Source organism: Oncorhynchus mykiss, chromosome 2, assembly GCF_057628025.1.
Source record: "Oncorhynchus mykiss isolate SJ-2025 chromosome 2, ASM5762802v1, whole genome shotgun sequence".
Classification (NCBI taxonomy): domain Eukaryota; kingdom Metazoa; phylum Chordata; class Actinopteri; order Salmoniformes; family Salmonidae; genus Oncorhynchus; species Oncorhynchus mykiss.
This window is the reverse complement of record NC_143023.1, coordinates 88,563,949-88,590,213: the sequence shown is the minus strand read 5'-3', so window position 1 is coordinate 88,590,213 and position 26,265 is coordinate 88,563,949. Positions and strand designations below refer to the sequence as shown.

General features: G+C 43.5%; 1 protein-coding gene across 6 annotated transcripts; it reads left to right on the top strand.

The window, feature by feature from the left end:
- LOC110499075 (AMP deaminase 3) lies at positions 1-26,181 on the top strand. Of its 6 annotated transcripts, none has more exons than XM_021575972.3 (16): positions 1-451; positions 11,475-11,577; positions 18,525-18,747; positions 18,964-19,132; positions 19,282-19,447; positions 19,695-19,914; positions 20,024-20,153; positions 20,293-20,487; positions 20,753-20,884; positions 20,961-21,124; positions 21,605-21,731; positions 22,051-22,214; positions 22,411-22,531; positions 23,361-23,534; positions 23,792-23,902; positions 24,167-26,181. In XM_021575972.3, the coding sequence occupies exons 2-16, from the start codon at positions 11,520-11,522 to the stop codon at positions 24,341-24,343; spliced, it is 2,331 nt and encodes a 776-aa protein (XP_021431647.1). In that variant the 5' UTR covers positions 1-451; positions 11,475-11,519; the 3' UTR covers positions 24,344-26,181. The 6 variants fall into 6 exon arrangements, with proteins under 6 accessions (XP_021431647.1, XP_021431637.1, XP_021431679.1 ...); XM_021575962.3 differs by having other exon boundaries at positions 18,522-18,747; XM_021576004.3 differs by lacking the exons at positions 1-451; positions 11,475-11,577 and adding an exon at positions 12,525-12,841.
- Positions 26,182-26,265: the final 84 nt, after the last annotated feature.

Sequence of the window (26,265 nt, the reverse complement as noted above, 5' to 3'; positions counted from 1 at the left end):
ACAGAGATCAACATCAACATTAACAGTTCAGTCATGCATTGCACCCAGTTTCTCTCTAAAGATGTGCATGAGGAAGTTATGACCAATCAATTTGTGGTGTATAAATAGCTTCAGAACTGGTTCAAGAAAGACAAAACAAAGAGAGAGAAAAAAAGCATATAAGGAAGTTGGCTTACGGACATTTAAACACTTTCCATCATACTCTCGGGAAAGTTAGGTTTAGTTGGGCTACATGTAGTTAAAAGTGTATCACTCTTATTGAAACATAACTTTTGTTATTTTACAGTTTCACTTCATGGTGCAATTATTTGCATAAACTGGTGATTTTCGTTTCCCAGCCGGCAGTGAAGGCATTAACTAGCTGTGTGCCTGCTCATTTCACTAGCACGCACACATCCATCTAAAGCAGCCGAAAGAGAGGTGTTCTCCACTGCTGAATAACACAGACCAGGTAAGAGCAGCTTCAAACCTAACACACATGCATATAAATACATACACCTTTGTTTATGTAGTGTGCACACCTACTGTAACTACAGTATATTCAGAAAGTATTCATACCCCTTGACTTTGTGTTGTGTTACAGCCAGAATTTAAAATGGATTAAGTACAATTATAACAACAGAAGGTGAGACCCAGATGCAGATGGTTTGAGCTCTGATATTTATTATAGTCCAAGGGGTAGGCAAAAGGCAGGTCGGGGACAGGCAAGAGTTCATAACCAGGTCAGAGTCCAAAACAGTACAGGGCGGTAGGCAGGCTCGAGGTCAGGGGCAGGCAGAATGGTCAGGCAGCCAGGCACAGAGTCAGGATGTTCAAGGGTCAGAAGCAGAAGGACGAGAAAAACAGAGACTGGGAAAAACAGGAGCTAGGAGAAAAACGCTGAACTGGCACAGACAAACAGAAAACACAGGTATAAATACACAGGGGATAATGAGGAAGATGGGCAACACCTGCAGGGGGTTGGAGACAAGCACAAGGACAAGTGAAACAGATCAGGGTGTGACAATAATTTAGTTTTCAGAATTATTTGCTAATTTATTGAGAATGAAAAACAGACATATCTAATTTACATACAGTGCCTTGCGAAAGTATTCGGCCCCCTTGAACTTTGCAACCTTTTGCCACATTTCAGGCTTCAAACATAAAGATATAAAACTTTGTTTTTTTGTGAAGAATCAACAACAAGTGGGACACAATCATGAAGTGGAACGACATTTATTGGACATTTCAAACTTTTTTAACAAATCAAAAACTGAAAAATTGGGCGTGCAAAATTATTCAGTCCCCTTAAGTTAATACTTTGTAGCGCCACCTTTTTCTGCGATTACAGCTGTAAGTCGCTTGGGGTATGTCTCTATCAGTTTTGCACATCGAGAGACTGACATTTTTTCCCATTCCTCCTTGCAAAACAGCTCGAGCTCAGTGAGGTTGGATGGAGAGCATTTGTGAACAGCAGTTTTCAGTTCTTTCCACAGATTCTCGATTGGATTCAGGTCTGGACTTTGACTTGGCCATTCTAACACCTGGATATGTTTATTTTTGAACCATTCCATTGTAGATTTTGCTTTATGTTTTGGATCATTGTCTTGTTGGAAGACAAATCTCCGTCCCAGTCTCAGGTCTTTTGCAGACTCCATCAGGTTTTCTTCCAGAATGGTCCTGTATTTGGCTCCATCCATCTTCCCATCAATTTTAACCATCTTCCCTGTCCCTGCTGAAGAAAAGCAGGCCCAAACCATGATGCTGCCACCACCATGTTTGACAATGGGGATGGTGTGTTCAGGGTGATGAGCTGTGTTGCTTTTACGCCAAACATAACGTTTTGCATTGTTGCCAAAAAGTTCAATTTTGGTTTCATCTGACCAGAGCACCTTCTTCCACATGTTTGGTGTGTCTCCCAGGTGGCTTGTGGCAAACTTTAAACGACACTTTTTATGGATATCTTTAAGAAATGGCGCTCTTCTTGCCACTCTTCCATAAAGGCCAGATTTGTGCAATATACGACTGATTGTTGTCCTATGGACAGAGTCTCCCACCTCAGCTGTAGATCTCTGCAGTTCATCCAGAGTGATCATGGGCCTCTTGGCTGCATCTCTGATCAGTCTTCTCCTTGTATGAGCTGAAAGTTTAGAGGGACGGCCAGGTCTTGGTAGATTTGCAGTGGTCTGATACTCCTTCCATTTCAATATTATCGCTTGCACAGTGCTCCTTGGGATGTTTAAAGCTTGGGAAATCTTTTGTATCCAAATCCGGCTTTAAACTTCTTCACAACAGTATCTCGGACCTGCCTGGTGTGTTCCTTGTTCTTCATGATGCTCTCTGCGCTTTTGACGGACCTCTGAGACTATCACAGTGCAGGTGCATTTATACGGAGACTTGATTACACACAGGTGGATTGTATTTATCATCATTAGTCATTTAGGTCAACATTGGATCATTCAGAGATCCTCACTGAACTTCTGGAGAGAGTTTGCTGCACTGAAAGTAAAGGGGCTGAATAATTTTGCACGCCCAATTTTTCAGTTTTTGATTTGTTCAAAAAGTTTGAAATATCCAATAAATGTCGTTCCACTTCATGATTGTGTCCCACTTGTTGTTGATTCTTCACAAAAAAATACAGTTTTATATCTTTATGTTTGAAGCCTGAAATGTGGCAAAAGGTCGCAAAGTTCAAGGGGGCCGAATACTTTCGCAAGGCACTGTAAGTATTCACACCCCTGAGTCAATACATGTTAGAAACACCTTTGGTAGCCATTACAGCTATGAGTCTTTCTGAGTATGATGCTACAAGCTTGGAACAGACCTGTATTTGGGGAGTTTCTCCCATTCTTCTCTGCAGATCCTCTCAAGCTCTGTCAGGTTGGATGGGGAGCGTTGCTGCACAGCTATTTTCAGGTCTCTCCAGAGGTTCGATTGGGTACAAGTCCGAGCTCTGGCTGGGCCACTCAAGGACATTCAGAGACTTGTCCCAAAGATCTCGACCTGTTCCACAACAGCCCAGTCGATGAGGATGGGGCGTGCTCGGCCCTCCATTTCCTGTAGTCTGTGATCAGCTCTTTTGTCTTGCTGACGTTGAGGGAGAGGTTGTTGTCCTTGCTCAACACTGCAATGTCTCTGACCTCCTCCCTGTAAGCTGTCTCATCATCGCCAGGGATCAGGCCTACCACCACTGTGTCGTCTGTAAACTTAATGATGGTGCTGGAGTTGTATGCGGCCATGCAGTTGTGGGTGAACAGCATCGCCTGTGGGGCCCCCATGTTGAGGGTCAGCATGGCAGATGTGTTGCCCAGGATCAAGTTGCAGAGTGAGGTGTTTAATCCCAGGGTCCTTAGTTTAGTGATGAGCTTGGATGGCACGATGCATTCTCACATACAGTCGTATTAAAAAGTTTGTGCACCCCTCTGAGGCTGCATAATAATTTACTCTGTCGTCACAGAAAATGATCACAGTGGCATGCCATTCATTTTCTAATAAAAGCTGAGTACTGGGGTATTGTCCAGACAAAGAGTTTTAGTTAACAATATTAAGTTGTATGAAATTAAATCAGATGTGAAAAATATGCTATGCAAAAATGTGGGCACCCTTGTCTTTCTGTTGATTTGAATACCTACTTACCAACTACTTAGCACGGATTAATTGGAACACACAATTGGTTTGGTGAGCTCATTAAGCCTTGAACTTCATAGACAAGTGCATCCAATCATGAGAAAAGGTATTTAAGGTGGCCAGTTGTTCTCTTTGACTCATGGGGGCCTCAAAACAACTCTCAAAGGACCTGAAAACAAAGATTGTTCAACATTATGGTTTAGAGGAAGGCTACAAAAGCTATCACAGAGATTTAAGCTGTCAGTGTCCACTGTGAGGAACATAGTGAGGAAATGGAAGACCACAGGCACAGTTCTTGTTAAGGCCCGAAGTGGCAGGCCAAGTGAAATATCGGAGAGGCAAAGGCGAAGGATGGTGAGAACGGTCAAAAACAGCCCACAGACCACCTCCAAAGACCTACAACATCATCTTGCTGCAAATGGTGTCACTGTGCATCGTTCAACAATTCAGCACACTTTTCACAAGGAGAAGCTGTCTGGGAGAGTGATGCGGAAGAAGCCTTTTCTGCACACACGCCACAAACAGAGTCGCTTGAGGTATGCAAATGCACATTTGGACAAACCAGCTTCATTCTGGAAAAAGGTGCTGTGGACTGATGAAACAAAGATTGAGTTATTTGGTCATAACAAGGGATGTTATGCATGGCAGCAAAAGAACACAGCGTTCCAAGAAAAACACTTGCTACCCACAGTAAAATTTGGTGGGGGTTCCATCATGCTGTGGGGCTGTGTGGCCAGTGCCGGTACTGGGAATCTTGTTAAAGTTGAGGGTCGCATGGATTCCACTCAATATCAGCAGATTCTCTGGTTAATAATGTTGAAGAATCAGTCACAAAGTTGAAGTTACGCCGGGGCTGGATATTTCAACAAGACAACGACCCAAAACACTGTTCAAAATCTACCCGGGCATTTATGCAGAGGAACAACTACAATGTTCTGGAATGGCCATCCCAGTCCCCAGACCTGAATATCATTGAGAATCTGTGGGATGATTTGAAGCGGGCTGTCCATGCTCGGGCAACCATCAAACCTAACTGAACTGGAGATGTTTTGTAAGGAGGAATGGTCTAAAATACCTTCATCCAGAATCCAGACACTCATTAGAGGCTATGGGAAGTGTCTAGAGGCTGTTATTTTAGCAAAAGGAGGCTCTACTAAATATTGATGTGATTTTCCTTTGGGGTACCCAAATTTATGCACCTGTCTAATTTTGTTTTGATGCATATTGCACATTTTCTGTTAATCCAATAAACCTAATTTCACTACTGAAATATTACTGTGTCCATCAGTTATTTGATAGATCAAAATGAAATTGCTGATCCAAACACCCAATTATTTATACATGGAAATCATGGAAATTGTCAGGGGTGCCCAAACTTTTTCATACGACTGTATGTGTTCCTTTTTTCCAGGTGGGAAAGGGAAGTGTGGAGTGCAATAGAGATTGCGTCATCTGTGGATCTGTTGGGGTGGTATGTGAATTGGAGTGGGTCCAGGGTGTCTTGAATGATGGTGTTGATGTGAGCCATGACCAGCCTTTCAAAGCATTTCATGCCTACAGACGTGAGTGCTACAGAGCAATTGTAATTTAGAGTTAGAGTTATTGAAGTAATTATGCATAGATAATAACAGAGGTTAGCAGCGGCATAAAAGAGGGGTTGGGGGGGCTATGCAAATAGTCTGGGTAGCCATTTGATTAGATGTTCAGGAGTCTTAGGGCTTGGGGGTAGGAGCTGTTTAGAAGCCTTTTGGACCTAGACTTGGCGCACCGGTACCGCTTGCTGTGCGGTAGCAGAGAGAACAGTCTATGACTAGGGTGGCTGGAGTCTTTGACAATTTTTAGGGCCTTCCTCTGACACCGCCTGGTATAGAGGTCCTGGATGGCAGGAAGCTTGGCCCCAGTGATGTACTGGGCCGTTCGCACTACCCTCTGTAGTGCCTCTGTAGTGCGGTTTGAGGCCAAGCAGTTGCCATATCAGGCAGTGATGCAAACTGTAGAAGCTTTTGAGGATCTAAGGACTCATGCCAAATCTTTTCAGTCTCCTGAGATGGAATAGGTTTTGTTGTGCCCTCTTTACGACTGTCTTGATGTGCTTGGACCATGTTAGTTTGTTGGTTATGTGGACACCAAGGAACTTGAAGCTCTCAACCTGCTCCACTACAGACCCGTCAATGAGAATGGGGGCGTGCTCGGTCCTCCTTTTCCGGTAGTCCACAATCATCTCCTTTGTCTTGATCATGTTGAGGGAGAGGTTATTGTCCTAGCACCACACGGCCAGGTCTTTTACCTCCTCCCTATAGGCTGTCTCGTCATTGTCGGTGACCAGGCCTACCACTGTTGTGTCATCGGCAAACTTATTAATGGTGTTGTAGTCGTGCCTGGCCATGCAGTCATGAGTGAACATGGAGTACAGGAGGGGACTGAGCACGTACCCCTGAGGGGCCCCCGTGTTGAGGATCAGCATGGCGGATGTGTTGTTATCGGCCTTACCACCAGGGGATGGCCTGTCAGGAAGTCCAGGATCCAGTTGCAGAGGGAGGTGTTTAGTCCCGCCTCTGGCCGAGAATTTTCTTGTTTGCTTATGGCCCTAGACAGCTCATGAGTGTGGTCTTAGTGCCAGCATTGGGTTAAAGGGGTTAATAGACATCTATGAAAAATATAGATGAAAACTTTCTTGGTAAATAGTGTGGTCTACAGCTTCTCATGATGTATTCTAACTCAGGCGAGCAGAACTTTGAGACTTCCTTAATATTAGAGATTGCATATGAGTTGTTCTTAACAAGGTGACACACAGAGATACACACTATTTGTTGTGTTTGTTGGAAAGCAGACTGAACCAGGTTTTCCTCTAGGGTTTTACCCGTGCTTGGGTCTATTCTATTTCTCTTTATCCTAAAAAACTCCCTAGTGCTTGCCGATGACAAGCATACCCATAACATGATACAGCCACCACCATGCATGAAAATATGAAGAATGGTACTCAGTGATGTGTTGTTTTGTATTCAGGACGTAAAGTTAAATTATTTGCTAAATGTTTTGCAGTTTGCAGTTTTACTTTAGTGCCTTATTGCAAACCGGATGCATGTTTTGGAATATTTGTATTCTGTACAGGCTTTCATATTTTCAGTCTGTCAATTAGGTTAGTATTGTGAAGTAACTACAATGTTGTTGATCCATCCTCAGTTTTCTCCTATCACAGCCATTAAACTGTAACTAATTTAAAGTCACCATTGGCCTCGTGGTGAAATCCCTGAGCAATTTCCTTCCTCTCCAGCAACTGAGTTAGGAAGGACGCCTGTATCTTTGAGTGAATGGGTGTATTGATACACCATCTATATTGTAATTCATAACCTCACCATGCTCAAAAGGATATTCAGTGTCTGCTTTTTTTACCCATCTATCAATAGGTGTCCTTCTTTGTGAGGCATTGGAGAACCTCCATGGTCTTTCGGGTTATATCTGTGTTCGAAATGCATTGCTCGACTGAGGGACCTTACAGATAATTGTATGTGTGGGGTACAGAGATGAGGTAGCCATTAAAAAATCATGATAAACACTATTATTGCACACAGAGTGAGTCCGTGCAACTTATTTTGTGACTTGTTAAACCTCTACGGGATCGGTGTCCCTATACCGGGAATGTTGTTGCTAACGTGCGCTAATGTGACTAGAATGACGTTGTAAGTGACAGCCAACAGGACATATGCGTGTCTTATATGTACAGAAAGCTTAAATTCTTGTTAATCTAACTGCACTGTCCAATTTACAGTAGCTATTACAGTAAAAAATACCATTGTTTGAGGAGAGTGCACAACAACAAAAACACTTTTATCTCGGCAACTGATTAGTTACATTCACCTCTGAAGGTAAATAATGTACTTACATTCAGTAATATTGCTCTCACTTGTCATTTTGAGGGTCCCTGCGATAAAATGTAGCATAGTTTTGTTTGATAAAATCAATTTTTATATTAAAATGTTGGAACTGGGTTCTACAGTTTGAACCCCTGTTGTTTCTGGGGTTTATTGGTCACATACACATGGTTAGCAGATGTTAATGCGAATGTAGCGAAATGCTTGTGCTTCTAGTTCCGACAGTGCAGTAATATCTAACAAGTAATCTAACAATTCCCCAACGACTACCTAATACACACAAATCTAAAGGAATGAATGAGAATATGTACATATAAATATATGAATGAGCGATGGCCGAGCGGCACACGCAAGGTGCAATAGATGGTATAAAATACAGTATATACATGTAATATGAGTAATGTAAGATATGTAAACATTATTAAAGTGGCATTATTTAAAGTGGCATTGTTTAAAGTAACTAGTGATTAATTTATTCAAGTGACCAGTGATTGGGTCTCAGTGTAGAAAGCAGCCTCTCTGAGTTAGTGATTGCTGTTTAGCAGTCTGATGGACTTGAGATAGAAGCTGTTTTTCAGTCTCTCAGTCCCAGCTTTGATACACCTGTACTGACCTTGCCTTCTGGATGGTAGCGGTGTGAACAGGTAGTGGCTCGGGTGGTTGTTGTCCTTGATGATCTTTTTGGCCTTCTTGTGACATCGGGTGCTGTAGGTGTCATGGAAGGCAGGTAGTTTGCCCCCGGAATACATTGTGCAGACCACACTACCCTCTGGAGAGCCTTGCGGTTGAGGGCAGTGCAGTTTCTGTACCAAGCTGTGATACAACCCGACAGGATGCTCTCGATTGTGCATCTGTGAAAGTGTCAGGGTTTTGGGTGACAAGCCAAATTTCTTCAGCCTCCTGAGGTTGAAGAGGCGCTGTTGTGCCTTCTTCACCTCACTGCCTGTGTGGGTGGACCATTTCAGTTTGTCTGTGATGTGTACACTGAGGAACTAAAAACTCTCCACCTTCTCCACTGCTGTCCCTTTGATGTGGATAGGTGGGTGCTCCCTCTGCTGTTTCCTGAAGTCCACGTTCATCTCCTTTGGTTTGTTGACGTTGTGGTCTTGTGACATCGGGTGCTGTAGGTGTCATGGAAGGCAGGTAGTTTGCCCCCGGAATTAGTATGGTGTTGAACACTTGAGCTCTAGTCGATGAACAACATTCTTATAGGTATTTCTCTTGTCCAGGTGGGAGAGGGCAATGTGCAGTGGCGATTGTGCCGCCCGAACTGTTGGGGCGGTATGAGAATTGTAGTGGGTGTCGGTTAAGGTGGAGGTGAAATGTTGTTTTCCAGGACACCACACTCCGAGTGCCCTCACCTCCTCCCTGTAGGCTGTCTCATTGTCGTTGGTAATCAAGCCCACTACTGTTGTGTCATCTGCAAACTTGATGATTGAGTTGGAGGCGTGCATGGCCACGCAGTCGTGGGTAAACAGGGAGTACAGCAGGGGGCTGAGCATGCACCCTTGTAGGGCCCCAGTGTTGAGGGTCAGCGAAGTGGAGATATTGTCTCCTACCTTCACCACCTGGGGACGGCCCATCAGAAAGTCCAGGACCCAATTGCACAGGGCGGGTTGAGACCCAGGGTCTCCAGCTTGATGATGAGCTTGGAGGGCACTATAATGTTGAATGCGGAGCTGTAATCAATGAACAACATTCTTACATAGGTATTCCTCTTGTCCGGAAGGGCTAGGGCGGTGTGCAGTGTGATGGCGATTGCATCGTCTGGGCAATATGCAAACTGAAGTGGGTTTAGGGTGTCAGGTAAGGTAGAGGTGATATGATTCTTGACTGGTTTCTCAAAGCACTTCATGATGACAGAAGTGAGTGCTACGGGGCGGTAGTCATTTAGTTCAGTTATCTTTGCCTTCTTGGGTACAGGTACAATGGTAGCCATCTTGAAGCATGTGGGGACAGCAGACTGGAATAGGGATTGAATATGTCCGTAAACACACCAGCCAGCTGGTCTGTGCATGCTCTGAGGACGTGGCTAGGGATGCCGTCTGGGCCAGCAGCTTTGCGAGGGTTAACACGTTTAAATGTTTTACTCACGTCGGCCATGGAGAAGGAGAGAGGGACACAGTCCTTGTTAGCAGGCCGAGACAGTGGCACTGTATTATCCTCAAAGCGGTCAAAGAAGGTGTTAAGCTTGTCTGGATGCGTGACATCGGTGTCCGTGACTTGGCTGGTTTTCTTTTTGTAGTCCGTGATTTCCTGTAGACCCTGCCACATACGTCTCATGTCTGAGCCGTTGTATTGCGACCCCACTTTGTTCCTGTACTGGCAAGACGGTAGGAGCAAGATGGCGTCGTGGTCGGATTTGCCAAAGGGAGGGCGGGGGAGGGCTTTATATGCATCGCTGAAGTTAGAGTAGCAGTGATCATGTGTATTACCCCCGCGAGTACTACAATCAATATGCTGATAGAATTTAGGTAGCCTTGTTCTCAAATTTGCTTTGTTAAAATCCCCAGCTACAATAAATGCAGCCTCAAGATATATGGTTTCCAGTTTACATAGAGTCCAGTGAAGTTCCTTGAGGGACGTCGTGGTGTCTGCTTGAGGGGGAATGTACACACCTGTGACGATAACTGTTGAGAATTCTCTTGGGAGGTAATATGGCTGGCATTTGATTGTAAGGATTTCTAGTTCGGGTGAGCAGAAGGACTTGAGTTCCTGTATGTTGTTATGATTACACCATGAGTCATTAATCATGAATCATACACTCCCACCCTTCCTCTTCCCAGAGAGGTGTTTATCTCTGTCGGCGCGATGCATGGTAGAAACCCGGTGGCTGAACCGATTCCGACAACATATCCCGAGGGAGCCATGTTTCCGTGAAACATAGGATGTTACAATCTCTGATGTCTCTCTGGAAGGCAACCCTTGCTCGAATTTTGTCTACCTTGTTGTCAAGAGACTGGACATTGGCGAGTAGTAGTGGGCGATGAGCGGTGGGCGATGTGCATGTCTACAAAGCCTGACCAGGAGACCGCTCCATCTGCCCCTTCTGCGGCACCTTTGTTTTGGGTCGGCTTCTGGGATTAGATCCATTGTCCTGGGTGGTGGTCCAAACAGAGTATCCGCTTCGGGAAAGTCGTATTCCTGGTCGTAATGGTGGTAAGTTGACGTCGCTTTTATATCCAATAGTTATTCCCGGCTGTAAGTAATAAGACTTAAGATTTCCTGGTGTAACAATGTAATAAATAATACATAAAAAAAAACACTGCATAGTTTCCTAAGGACTCAAAGCGAGGCGACAATCTCTGTCTGCACCATCTTATTATTTTACCAGATCTAATCTGTTATATTATCCTACATTAATTTCACATTTCCACAAACTCCAAAGTGTTTCCTTTCAAATGGTTTCAAGAATATGCATATCCTTGCTTCAGGTCCTGAGCTACAGGCAGTTAGATCTGGGTATGTCGTTTTAGGCGAAAATGGGGAAAAAATGGTCTGGTCCTTTTTTTACTTTTTTACTTTATATTTTTACTCCTGAACTGATTTAGGCTTGCCATAACAAAAGGTTTGAGTAGTTATTGACTCAAGACATTTCAGCTTTCATTATTTATCAATTTGTAAAAATATATAAAAAAAAGACTTTCACATGATGGGGTATTGTGTGTAGGCCATTGATACAACATCTCAATTTCGTCCATTTACAATTCAGGCTGTAACAAGAAAATGTTGAAAAAATCAAGGGGTATGAATAGTTTCTGAATGCACTGTAACCACTTATTCTGTCTCTCGTAGGATGCATTTGCACAGGTAGCCCATTTCTGATATTTTTTCCTCGAATGATTAAATGACTAAATGTATAGCAGTTACAACACTGTAAAGACCCAGCTTTTAGCCTTATGATAATGATAGTGTAGTGTGCTCTAGATAGTGAGTTCTATTTTTCTGCTCTGTGAACCATGGTTTTATAATCTTGCCTTGTATTCTGCGGTTTAGGTGTTTCCTGTACATTTTGCATATTTGGCCCTGATATTAAAGAAGATGAAGAGACGAGACACGCCCCAATTCAAGCAGAAGTCCACTCACAACTTGGGGAAAAGTAAGCAGTGCAGTGGAAACCCACTCACACACACAGAGACGCACCTGCACACACTTTGCACATGCATATTCGCATGTACTTTTACACACATATCAATGCAAGAAACACAGCAACTGGGCCAAAAGTATGTGATCGCATAAGGAAAATCTAGTGTCTACTCTGCCCTCAGATACCATGCCAGCCCTGACATTTCTTGACTCTCTGCCCAAAAATAATCTGAGTTCTGAGGTGATAATGCAGCCCAGGGCATTCCATTGTTCTCTACCTGCATTTATGAGCTAAGAACAGGGCATACTGTACAGAAGGGCGCAATAACAAAACACACACATTTACACTGAACAATACTGTGTTGATTGAGTTGACACACATACACTCATAATCATGTGCAGCACCGCAAGCATGGGTGTAACATTGTATTTTATTTGGTGATATTACTACATTAGTATGTCTTGATAGAGGAAATATGGTATGTGGTATGAGTGACCCACAACATTTGACACATGCAAAGGTTGGATGTACCTTCAGTTTTTTTCATCAGAGAGAGAGCAACAATTTGGAGAGATTGTCACATGTCAGGCCTTTAAGGAGAGCATAGCCTCTGTACCAACAGTCCATATAGTATGTCTGTAAACACTTCCTCTATAACTGAGTTGCTGTTGGTAATAAGAGAGCTGGTTCTCTTATCTCTGCTGAATGGTGTAAGAGACCTTCTCTTTCCTAAATTTAGAGGCCTCGCTGCCACCATACTGTTACGCAGGAGCTGGTTTATCAAGTGAGCTTAAGCCTACAGAGCCCATGCCTACGCTAAGCCTAAGGTGTGTTTTGTGTGCTTTCACACACAACAGTGTAATTATTGACTCTGACTACCATTTGTATGGTGTCCGTCTGGTATGTCTTCACAATAATTCATAAGAGGTGTTACATAATACAATTGCAATGCCAAAGTTACTCAAGCATAACAGTAACTTGAGAGAGGTTGTGGTTATGTGTGGCTCTGAGTGGGAGTGAAAGATGGGGAAGTAGTTTTGTGTCTGGGGAGGGCAAGAGAAGACAGGACTGACAAACATACACAGAACTCTGTGGGATGGGCATGTACTACAGCAACACTAGTCATGTTTTGCCCAATTGTTTTCCTGCAAAGAAAGGAGAGGCCAGGAGATGAAGCTCAGCTGTAAAGAAATACAAATAAATAGAACTAGTCCCCTGAGAGCACCACACACTCCACTCATCTGATTCTGTAGCAACAGGACACAACACTGAACAGGTAAACAATGCACAACTTACTGTATCTACCACCTTCTCAACTGTATTACACTTTGGAGTAAGTAGTAGGCCTGTGTGTCTACATTCTTTTGGGGTTTTGCATGTTTTGACTGGAGATGATTTACATATTTTGAACTGCCCTCTAGCTGTCTTGTTCCAGACACTTTCCATTCCCTGTCAGTGGACTAGTGTTATTATTACACAGCACAAATAGTTCCTGGAATTTGTCACCCTGGTGATTCAGCATACTGCTGTTGGATTACATTATGTTTGCTTATGTAAGGGCTTGGGGAGAAAGCTTGTCTGTTGACACCCAGCGTATAGTAAGGGTAAAGGCGGACACTAGGCCACTCACTGCAAACAGGATTCGGTACTCTATGCCTGGTATCCTACGTCAAGGTCTATCAAAGTATATGGGGTTGGGAATGTATGCAGTTTACTGCAACATTGTGTCCTGGCTGGTTTCATTCAGTATGGCACAATGTTTCAGGGACAGAGTGTTCCATACATTGCCATTAGCTCTAATGGTCACAGAACATTTTATTCTGTCAGGTACTTGTATTCTTGGTCCTGTTCTGGATTATGGAAACCTGTTTAATCTCAGTTGTCTGGCCAACACAGTAAAGGGCGTGGTTGCTATGCTCCTGGCAGTCAGGCAAGGCCCAGATCTGGGTATGGCTTTTAGTAGAGGCAGCTGGTACAGACAGACAAGCATGTGTTCTCTCTTTGTCATTTAGTAGAGCATCTTGCTTGCCTCCCTCAAGGACATGGCTAGAAGATCAAAGGCAAAGAGGTTGCCTCCTGCCAGTAATGATCTATTCAAGAAAGCATTATGTCCTCTGCTCTCCTGTTCCCCTTAGAACTGTTATAGTGCGTTGTGGGTGGTCAAGAAGCCATCACCCCATACTACAGTAAGTCACTGCCTCACCCCCGTGCTGAGAGCCAGTTGTGACATACACAGCTTGGATTAGCTGGCCTGGTTTCCGTGATGCTCCCAGTCTCCTGAAATAGAGAGGGAGAAGGATACTCAAGACACAGCAACAACCAGCTGCCTCATACAGATAAACAACTGAGCAAAGCCAGAGAAAGACACACTGAAATAGATAAAGACACTGTATCACACTGAAGAGACAGAGGCAGTTAGAGACTACTGTCAAAACAGAGACCAAGACAGTCACAACAGGCAGTTAGAGACCACAGTCAAAACAGAGGCCAAGACAGTCCCAACACGCAGTTAGAGACTACTGTCAAAACAGAGACCAAGACAGTCCCAACAGGCAGTTGGAGACTACAGTCAAAACAGAGACCAAGACAGTCCCAACAAGCAGTTAGAGACCACAGTCAAAACAGAGACCAAGACAGTCACAACAAGCAGTTAGAGACTACTGTCAAAACAGAGACCAAGACAGTCACAACAAGCAGTTAGAGACTACTGTCAAAACAGAGACCAAGACAGTCACAACAAGCAGTTAGAGACTACTGTCAAAACAGAGACCAAGACAGTCCCAACAGGCAGTTAGAGACTACTGTCAAAACAGAGACCAAGACAGTCACAACAAGCAGTTAGAGACTACTGTCAAAACAGAGACCAAGACAGTCACAACAAGCAGTTAGAGACTACTGTCAAAACAGAGACCAAGACAGTCCCAACAAGCAGTTAGAGACTACAGTCAAAACAGAGGCCAAGACAGTCCCAACAAGCAGTTAGAGACTACTGTCAAAACAGATACCAAGACAGTCACAACAAGCAGTTAGAGACTACGTTCAAAACAGAGACCAAGACAGTCACAACAAGCAGTTAAAGACTACAGTCAAAACAGAGACCAAGACAGTCACAACAGGGAGCCACGCCTGCATCATAGTAGTGATCAACACAGTCATAGAAAGAGATTCACAAGAGAGACAGAGAGTCACCACTGGGAAATACAGACTCGTCACTCAGAGCCAGAGAGCCAGGCATGGCCCGGATGACTGCAGAAGGTAAGAGTGAGCGATCAAGCTACCTACTGACCATCTTGTTGTGTTGTGTGATGATGGACATTAAGTGAAAGGCAGAGCTCATTGAATGCCTATGGCTTGGACAACTCTGAGGGTCAGGATCTACGGGATAGAGCACTTCCTATGTGCAAGAAAAGACTGACAATAGCCAAACGCAGAGAAAGGGGCATTTTCAGAGGAAATGAAAATCAGTTAGGATAAGTTGACAGTTTGATGATGATGTGTGTTTGGATTCTATGTTATGGTGTGTAGAGTCATTGACCTTCCTCACAGTGTAACATGTACGCTGGGAGTTGGGAAGCAAGTCCAGGGAGTGTTTTTAATAAATAAATGAACATAGACCAAAACAAACACACGGGTAGCGTACAGACATGAACACTGGAACAGAAACATAAAGGCCTCGAACCAAAGGGAGTGACATTTATAGGGAAGGTAATCAGGCAGGGGATTGAGTCTGATGAAGCGCTGATGTGCGTAACGATGGTGACAGGTGTGCGTAACAATGAGCAGCTTGATGACTTCGAGCCCCGGGTGAGGGAGTATACGTGATACATGGACTCAAAGTGAACAACTAAATCATGACAGCAAGTAAAACACTTCATAAATGACACTGTTTTTTGCTATCATTAAAACTCACCTAATATGCACTGTTGTTGACTGTGTTGTATGTAGTCACATCCAAAATGATTTTCACTTGATAAAGATGCACTAAAAATAAATATATCTAAAATAATACAAATACCGAGCTACAGTATATTGTCAATGCAAAAAAAGGGACCATTATAATATTGTATTCTAATACAATTGCTCAGAGAAAGAGAGCAATAATACAATCCAAAATAGATAGGTGCTAATGTTATTGGCACCCCTGTTTTCAATACTCCTGCACCCTCCCCTTGTGAGGATAACGGGACTGAGACTTCTTCTAAAATGTTTTATGAGATCAGAGAACACATTGGGAGGGATCTTAGACCATTCCTCAATACAGAATCCTTCCAGATCCTTGATATCCTTTGTCTGTGCTTATGGACTGCCCTCTTCAATTCAAACCACAGGTTTTCAATGGGGTTCAAGTCCGGAGACTGAGATGGCCATTGAACATTTAAAATGTTGTGGTCAATTAACCATTTCTTTGTGGATTTTGATTTGTGCTCTGGGTTATTTTATTGCTGGAAGATCCACTTGCGACCAAATTTCAGCCTCCTGCTAGAGGCAACCAGGTTTTTGGCAAAAATATCCTAGTACATGGTAGAGTTCACATGATGCCATTGACCTTAACAAGGGCCTCAGAAACAATGGAAGCAAAACAGCCCCATAACATCAAAGATCCACCACCATATTTTACAGTAGGTATGAGGTTATTTTCTGCATATGCATTCTTCTTTCGAGGCCAAACCCACCACTGGTGTGCATCCAAATAGCTATATTTTCATCTCATCTGACCATAACACCCAGTTCTTATCCAAGTGCCAATGCCGTTTAGCAAACTCCAGGATTTACATTGGTTTGTTGCTCTCAATAAAGGCTTTTATTATCCAATACCAGGGAATGGTGTCCAATACCAGGCAAGATTACCATTATTCCAATGGTTTTAAACTTCTTAATTCTTGCCCTAATAGTGGTATATTTGTATTTTGTTGGGGGGATTGAGGAAGCTGTTCCCCAATATGGTCCGTATTACAAAATATATATATTTTCTTGCATCCTGTGCGGTATTCATATTTCCATGATCAGCTATAAGTTCATAAACACTTTATATATTGACATATCCTACTATATGTCACACACCTCCTCACACTTGTATGTTTTTATGCATACTCAACCTCAACCAGTGCAGCAAAAATTACACAACCAAAAGTATGTGGACACCTGCTCATCTCACTCCAAAATCATGAGCATTAATATGGAGTTGGTCCCCCCTTTGCTGCTATAACAGCCTCCACTCTTCTGGGAAGGCTTTCCCCTAGATGTCGGAACATTGCTGCAGGGACTTGCTTCCATTCAGCCACAACAGCATTAGTGAGATCGGGCACTGACGTTGGGCGATTAGGCTTGGCTCGCAGTCGGCGTGCCGATTTATCCTAAAGGTGTTAAATGGGGTTGAGGTCAAGGCTCTGTGCAGGCCATTCAAGTTCTACACCGATTTCAACAAACCATTTCTGTATGGACCTCGCTTTGTGCACGAAGATATTGTCATGCTGTAACAGGAAAGGGCCTTCACCAAACTGTTGCCACAAAATTAGAAGCTTTGTTCTAGAATGTCATTGTATGCTGTAGCATTGACTTCCCTTCACTGGAACTAAGGGGCCTAGCCCGAACCATGAAAAACAGCCCATTATTCCTCCTCCCCAAAACATTACAGTTGACACTGCATTGGGGCAGGTAGTGTTCTCCTGGCATCCACCAAACCCAGATTCGTCCGTCGGACTGCCAGATGGTGAAGTGTGATTCATCACTCCAGAGAACACGTTTCCACTGCTCCAGAGTCCAATGGCGGAGCGCTTTACACCACTCCAGCCAACGCTAGGCATTTTGCATGGTGATCTTAGGCTTGTGTGCGGCTGCTCGGCCATGGAAACCCATTGCATGAAGCTCTCGACGAACAGTTATTGTGCTGACGTTGCTTCCACAGGGAGTTTGGAACTCGGGAATGAGTGTTGCTACTGAGGACAAATTATTTTTACGCGCTATGTGCTTCAGCACTTGGTGGTCCCTTTCTGTGAGCTTGTGTTGCCTACCGCTTCGCGGCTGAGCCATTGTTGCTCCTAGACATTTCCACTTCACAATAACAGCACTTACAGTTGACTGGGGAAGCTCTAGCAGGGCATAAATTGGACGAACTGACTTGTTGGATAAGTGGCATCCTATGATGGTGACGTGGAAAGCCACTGAGCTCTTCAGTACGGCCATTCTACTGGCAATTTTTGTCTATGGAGATTGCATGGCGGTGTGCTCGATTTTATACACCTATCAGAAAGGGGTGTGACTGAAATAGAAGAATCCACTAATTTTAAGGGTTGTCCACATACACTACAACATATGTTTTTCCTGTTTTGTATCATATTGTACAACAGCTAATGAAACTAAAACTGTAAAAGTGTGATCAGTGTTATTTCCTGATAGTGGTTGGTTTAAATCAGCCTGTTTGCATGGGCAGGAGTTTCGGCTTGCCTGGTGACATTACCAGTTGGTAAATTGGTTAATAGACCAAAAACAAGGAGAATTCCAAACCTCTCTGCCAATAACAGCTAGGTTTACCTTTCCCCTCCCCACTCAGACCACAGACAGTCCTAGCAAAATTATTGCTTGAAAAATATTTTTTTGCTAAAAATACATTTTTATACATTTTAATGGAAAACTATTACAGTAAGGTACACAATTGTTACGCAGAAATGTTTTGATGTTGATATACAAACAGCTGCATTGGACCTTTCAATACATTATTAATGCTTTTTCTAAAATGATTTATAAACAAAATATATAAAGTCACTTACATAATTGGACACAGAGAGGCTGGGTGGGTGAGTCTTCATTTATACGTAATTTATAAATCCATTTTAAGGACATTGAGCATATGTCACAACCATGTGTGTTAAACCTAAAAAAGGACATTATATTTCATGTATACAGTGTGCTCGATCAATCCTGCATAATAAAAGCTCCTGTGTATTCGTCTGTTTCAGTAGAGATGCCGCGTCAGTTCCCCAAGGTCTTGCTGAGCGAGGTGGATGAGTCAGTGCGTCTGCTGGCAGAGAAGGTGTATGCCTCGGCACTGAAGGAGGAGGACACCAAGGATTCCCTGTCCATGTACACGGTGTCCGAGGACTGTCCCATCGGCATGAACCAGGTCCGGGAGCGAGAGATGCTCAAGGAGATCGCTGAGCAGTACTCTGAAGAGAGCACTAAAAGGTCAGAGGGCACAAATCAATTAATGGGGTCTAATTGTCAGTTTGATTCCATTCAAGTCAAATTAACTTAAATTAAATTCCTGACTTTTTGTCAGTTAGGTTAATTTTCCTCAAGTGACTTGAACATCATGGAGTTGACCTCACTTGATTTTCAATAGGAGTCTGCATAGAGTCTGTATTTTCCACCTATCGACTTGTATGATGTTGGTTTCTCCAGGAAGAAGAGTTTCAAAATGAAGCGTTCCCAGTCGTTATCTCAGCAGTTCCCCAGTTCCCTCAACATCTGTCCAGAGTGGGCTTTGTCTGTGGTCGCCCCTCTGTTCACCCCTGGTGCCCACTCCCTAGAGTTCCAGAGGGTCACCATTAGCGGAGACTATTGTGCAGGGGTAAGGGGCATTATACAATAATATATTCATTCATCATGTAATCACATCACAAATAATTTCCTACTACATGCAATGGCTGAAAAGTTATATCAAGGCATGGGCTGGCCATTTCTAATTCCTATGGTCTTGTCAACACATGTTTTTCCCAGATCACAGTGGAGGACTATGAGCAGGCAGCCAAGACCCTGATTAAAGCCCTGTTTATCAGGGAGAAGTACTCCAGGCTGGCCTACCATCGCTTCCCCAGGACCACCGCCCAGTTCCTCCGCAGCGCTGAGAACCAGAAGTGGAACGTGGAGGAGGAGATCTTGCCAGGTAGAAAATCAAACTGTACACAGCTGGGCATCAACCACATACCAATACCTGCTCATCAATCTAACAAGTTCTACAGTGTAGGACATTTGATCAAAGTGCTCTAGGAACAGCTTTGCCTTGATTACTTCTGAGCTCAAGCTTTCGAAAAGGACCCAAAGGAATAGTAACTCCACTCGAGACACTCAGATTCTTCTTAAGCTGTTTCCTCTCTCCCTTCTGTTTACCCATCTAATCCTGTCCTCTGTAGACATGTGCCCCTGCCCTCAAGAGGGGGAGGATCCATACACTACGGAGGGCATCCCTGATGATCTGAACTACGCATTGCAGATGAAGGACGGCATTGTTTATGTGTACAATGACGCAGAGGCCCTGAAGCAGCAGCAGCCCCGCAGCCTGCCCTACCCTGACCTGGAGACCTTCGCCATTGACCTCAGCCATGTCCTCGCCATGATCGCCGACGGGCCCACGTGAACACCCCGCCGCCCACATCATCACCTCACACTGACTGTTGCCCAATTCTCAATGACCCATCTATTACGGTGTTTGTAATATCATCTAATATCATTCTTCTCACAGGAAAACCTACTGCCACAGACGACTGAACTTCATGGCCTCCAAGTTCTATCTGCATGAGATGCTTAATGAGATGGCTGAGCTGAAGGAGCTGAAACGTGTTCCTCACAGAGACTTCTATAACGTCAGGAAGGTTGGTGATATATAGAATATAAGGTGTAATACAAATAAATAGGGTTGAACAACTCCCATGATTACATTTCACTGACTTAAGCTGTGCTTTAGAACAAACTGACACATTTTTTCTGGCTTATGTTTCCTCATACATGCAGGTAGACACTCACATCCACGCAGCTGCTTGCATGAACCAAAAGCACCTGCTGAAGTTCATCCAGACCACCTACAAGACCGAGGCGGACCGAGTGGTGCTGGAGAAGGGCGGCCAAAAGCTCACCTTGAAACAGGTGTTTGACACCCTGACCATGGACCCCTATGACCTCACTGTGGACTCCCTGGACGTTCACGCTGTAAGAATGTTCCCAAAACACTTCATATTCTAATGCTTGAAATAATATTGGACAGTATTTAGGTTATTACAGTTTATAGGTTACATCAATTTAACACATTTAAAACACCTATTCTGCTTCACGATTAAACTGTTCATGAGCAGTTTATAGCACCTTCATAATGCACATATGAATATTCAGAATTAAGTCTGTAAACAATTGCAGTTTGGCACTAGGTTCCATGTAACTTGGCAGCAGTTTCTCTGAGAATGGTGTTTACTCTTAGGGAAGGCAAACATTCCACCGCTTTGACAAGTTCAACTCCAAGTACAACCCAGTGGGAGCCAGCGAACTCCGAGAGATTTACCTGAAAACAGACAACTACATCAAAGGGGAATACTTTGCTCGCATCATCAAGGTATAGCGTCAACTTATGCACAACTTCACTATCATGGGCATCTCTAACATCCTGCTATTCACTTCCTCTATAACAGGAAGTGGCCCATGAGTTGGAGGAGAGTAAGTACCAGCACGCAGAACCCCGTATGTCCATCTACGGCCGCTCCCCTGTCGAGTGGGAGAGCCTGGCCTCATGGTTCATCCAGCATAAGGTGCACTCCCCCAACATGCGCTGGGTCATCCAGGTGCCCAGGATCTAGTAAGTGCCACGAATAGAAGAATTATGCACATCCAAACCTGGCACAGAAGCTGGACAAAATTAAGATAAAGGCAATGCTGCTCTCAATGCTGATTTTAAAACTAGTGACACTATAATGCTTCAGCCGTAATGGTCTTTGTAAGACTACACCACTTGTAATGGTTCCATGGCAGTGGACACGTATAAAATGTGACGTGTTACATTGTAAACCAGGGTGATGGTCCATATTCAATAGCTGTTATTTAACTTTTACCCCGTTGATTAACAGCTCTTGTTTGCACATACCAATTAATGGTAGGTGTGTAAGACGCACAAAGGCTAGAAGGAATGGTGCTGCTACTTGTACAAACAAAGACAGTGGTCAACATTATTATCAAATCAATCAACAGTTGAACTGAATCAATCATCAGTCTTACAGTGATCGAGCAAATTACATGTCTAAAGATATCCGTTTCACAAATGTATCGTTTTGTCTTGCAGTGACATTTTCAAGTCGAAGAACATAATACCGAACTACGCCAAGCTGCTGGAAAATATTTTCCTCCCACTGTTCAAGGCTACAGTCAATCCACAAAAGAACAAGGAGATGCACGTTTTCTTGAAATATGTGCGTATTTACAACACACGGCAGGGTGGCTAAACTTTATCAGACTGCTTCTACAAGTCAGAAATGTTGGTGAAAGAGCTATAATTCACATTCATCCTAATAATCAAAATGTTGATATTAGATTGCATTTATACAGTGGTACTTTACCCTGGGTCTCAAAGCATCTTACAGTGCATGAGAGTACCTCACTACTTCCTCCACCACCAATAGGTAGCACCCTCCTGGGTCTAGCATCATGCATGGCAGACATTTTGTGCCAGAATGTCTACCGTGCACCAGTTTATGGCACATGCTCAGATCCACACCTCCTGTCCTGTAGGTAACTGGGTTCGACAGTGTGGATGATGAGTCCAAGCACAGCGACCACATGTTCTCCTACAAGAGCCCCAAACCTGAGGAGTGGACCTCAGGCGAAAACCCACCCTACAGTTACTACCTCTTCTACATGTACGCCAACATCATGGTGCTCAACAACCTGAGGAAGTAAGTCCATGCTCCGGACCAGGGTGTCAAGTAAACATGTATTGTATTGATAGTATTCCCATGTGTAGCCTACTGCTATGATTGAAGGTAGACTCAGCAATATAAGGTATAATATATATTTATTTGTCCTACTGTTACATAAATATGTCTTCTCCGTCTTTATGTAATGTGACGCGTCATTGTTTGTTTTCCCCAGGGAACGAGGCCTCAATACCTTCCAGTTCCGGCCCCACTGTGGCGAGGCCGGGTCCATCACCCACCTGGTCTCTGCCTTCCTCACGGCAGACAACATCTCCCACGGCCTCAACCTAAAGAAGGTCCGACACCTCAACTCTGACCCCTAATCATTACCTATGAAATGGCCAAGATTGGGTAGTAACAGATTACATGTAACAGGGAACATTATAATCTTTAAATGCGGTGCTGAGCCACAGCTTTCAGTGGGAAAGGAAGCGTTTCACTTCTGCTCTGATCCATTTCAAATCTCCAAAACGGACAAAATTGCTTGCTTTCTAACAGAAACTTTTTTTTAACCCAAAAAAGTCAGACAGCCCACTGGCTGAGAACTGAGTTATTCCACATTTCATCAGGATCATTGTGTCAAAAGGGCATTATTGATCAACGCAGCTCCATCCTGTTTAGTTCCCAATGTCTGGGATGACACTTGACAAATCAGCTGCTTACTCAGCTACATTTCTAGTTTCAGTGGAAACGAGTACACCAAAAACGACCTGCATCTTTGCAGACAGATCTACGTGTTTTTGTAAACTTTTAGTCTAGTCAGAATATTTGCACAATTGATCATCCAAATCATGAAGTAATCAGATTTATCTGGGATCTGTTACATCTGTCTATTGAAGGCGTTATCATACCTGAATGTTATGTTAAGGGTTGGTCAGTAAATCAAGACCTATATTTGCACAATCGAAGATGAGGTTTGGGAAAGCTTTCTCTGGAACTTGACAGTGAAGCTGACCTTTTAGTAGTGATGCCATTTCATCAAGAAGATGCAGCAGACAGCTGAGCCAGCACTTGCCTAAATTAGGTAGGCAGTTAGAAAGGGAACTGATCGGTCATGGCCCTGGACATGGGTCATGGCCAAGACAAAGGGAGTGTTGACGTCTCTCCATTACTCTCCTTCCCCAGAGTCCTGTGCTGCAGTACCTGTACTACCTGGCCCAGGTCCCCATCGCCATGTCTCCTCTGAGCAACAACAGCCTGTTCCTGGAGTACTCCAAGAACCCTCTCAAGGAGTTCCTCCAGAAAGGCCTGTGTGTGTCCCTGTCCACCGACGACCCCATGCAGTTCCACTACACCAAGGTCACTGGGCACTTCAGTAGATAGATCTAAAAGGATTGGATAGGTGTAAGCAATGTGGCAGAAGTTACAACTAGCCCACCAGAAGGCAAGATGAAGCTATCACCATAATGTTTTATATCTATCCAACCCAGCCGCACAGCTGCAAGAGTAACAATTGTAAAATCAATGTTTGACGGTCAATCTTCTGTGTGTGAAATAAAATAGCATGTTAGCAAAGAAGCTTTGGGAAAACTCCCGTCTGTTTGTTCATGCTGCAGGAGGCCTTGATGGAGGAGTATGCCATTGCAGCCCAGCTGTGGAAGCTAAGTACCTGTGACACGTGTGAGATCGCCAGGAACAGTGTGCTGCAGAGTGGTCTGTCTCATCAGGTACAGTAAACAACAGCAAATACTTGGTAAATAGAACTGCTTGATAAATTGTAGTGTTGTGGTAAACACTAGTAATGCCTGGCATGCTATGACAGATGTCTTAAACCTCCTGAAAATTACGCTCAGGCTGACTGTTCAGGAGAACACACCATGACATCACCTCATAAGTGATTTCTGTAGCCATCCCCTCCTCATGTAATTCCTGAGTATGCCTCAGTGTGCTGTGTCACAGAGGTGACATATATCCCCCTTTACTCCTGCCAGGAAAAGATGCACTTCCTGGGGCCCAACTACCTGCAGGACGGGCCGGAGGGAAATGACATCAGACGGACCAACGTGGCTCAGATCCGCATGGCCTACCGCCACGAGACTCTGTGCAATGAGCTCAGCTTCCTGGTGGAGGCCGTAAAGACCGAGGCCAGCGGAACCCAGGTAGAGTGACCACAGCAGAGAGACCCTTTTCACACTACAGAGCTGAGCCAGGCATAACCAAGCTGAGCCGTACAGTGCTTGCCGTGTCAGTGGTTACACATTCACTGCACAGTAGTTGCTAGAACCATGCTGGAAAGGTCAATGTGAAAAGATAGTATCTGAGACAGCACTGTATGGTTTGGGTCAGGAGATAATGTGAACTTTAGTCTCTCTATTTCAGCTCTAAACCACAGCCAAATACTGTACTGGGTCGTTCCATGAAATTAGTGCCTTTTGCCTCCCTTTGTTATTTTATGTAGAAATTGTAGACCAATATTGAATTTTAAAGCCTTTTATATTAAATAGTGACTTTTAATATAGACCACATGGAGAATTCAATCCGATTTTTTACTTGAACGAAGACTTGCTAAAGTGCGAAAACTCAGCATTTTGACATGTCCCAACATGCACCTTCTGTGACTTCTCGGAAGATTCAACCCATTTAACCCTTAAATGTCTCAAGTTTTCACCATCATGGTAAAGCCCTAGTTATTTTGTAGCTTTGACAAAGTCATTTCTAAAAATGATTATTAATTTAATCTGATTAGTGATTTGTTTACATCAGTCCCTCATTTTAACGTCAACCATGTTACGTGAACTGAAATTCTGTTTTAATATATTGAAACCATTCCTTTATAGTTTTTTCAAAAGAAACATTGAAAATCTAATAGTCAAATCATAGTGTAAAAGCAGGTGAGCTGGTTCTACTCTTCTTGGCCATTTGCTGGTGTTTAGTGGCAGAAAACTGAGAAGGTCAAGCATAACACGTCAACCCTGTTACCCATAGATATACAGATAGAAGCTTGCATTCAATTGCCCCTCCCTGTTGTACACAAGCTTCTATTCCCACTCTCACATGGGGATTTATTGCTGATTTTAAGATGAAATCGTCAACCCTGCTACAGTCAACCCTGTTACTTTATTTGGCACTTAATAGGCTCTAGTAAAAAAAAAAATACCTTGAGATGGGAAAATGTGTTTTTTATTAAGTTGAATGTGTGCACTTTATGATAATGTAAAATTAGGAGAACAGACATTTTTTTTAGAGCAAGTTACACTTCTCAAAAGGCACCGAATTGGTGGAAAGATCCAACTGTTACTGGGCTATGGTAATACTGAGAGAATAAGGCACCATGCTATATGAATAAGACCGTACTGTGTAAGCTACACCACATCAAGCCAAGCTAACAGCACCATACCTCATTTGCATGCAGGTTTTTTTATCTTTGAGAAAGCAGAACTTACTCGCTACCTAATTTTCTCATGTTCAACTAGAAAACCAGTTTTGTATTTGAACATGAGAGCCAGAGGGACACTGCCTGTACACTGCCACTCCCAGGTCCTGTTCAAAAAATACTACCAACTGTGCCAATACAAGAGTTCTCACGCCAGAATGAAAGCCAATCCGAGAGCATAGCCATTTTTTTGTTGTTCTTGTCTTTCTATTTGAATTACAGTACATAATGGTAGAAGGGATATTATTGTGTTCTATCAGGTGAAGGGACTCACATTTAAAGAAGTTACTAAGTTCGTAGCTGGGTATGAGAGCGAGTGGTGTTTTCTATTATACAACTTTGGTAAGGTGTTAACTACGGAGCACTTTCTATAATGTTGAATGCTTCTCTTATGTGGGCATCATATCATGGACAAAAAGCATTGACAAAAAGGTGAACTGTAATCATGTGGCGACTATGACAAACTTTCATCCTAGAATTGGTTAATTGTCTGAATGCAGCATAAATGTCACTCAACTGTACATGTATGATCGGGAAATTTGTTTTTATATGACAATAAAGAGATACTTAGAATAGGTGTCTGTGTCAAATACTGTAACAAATGCACCTGAAACACAAAGTTGGTCAACTATGAGACTGACAACCACCTGAGGTTGC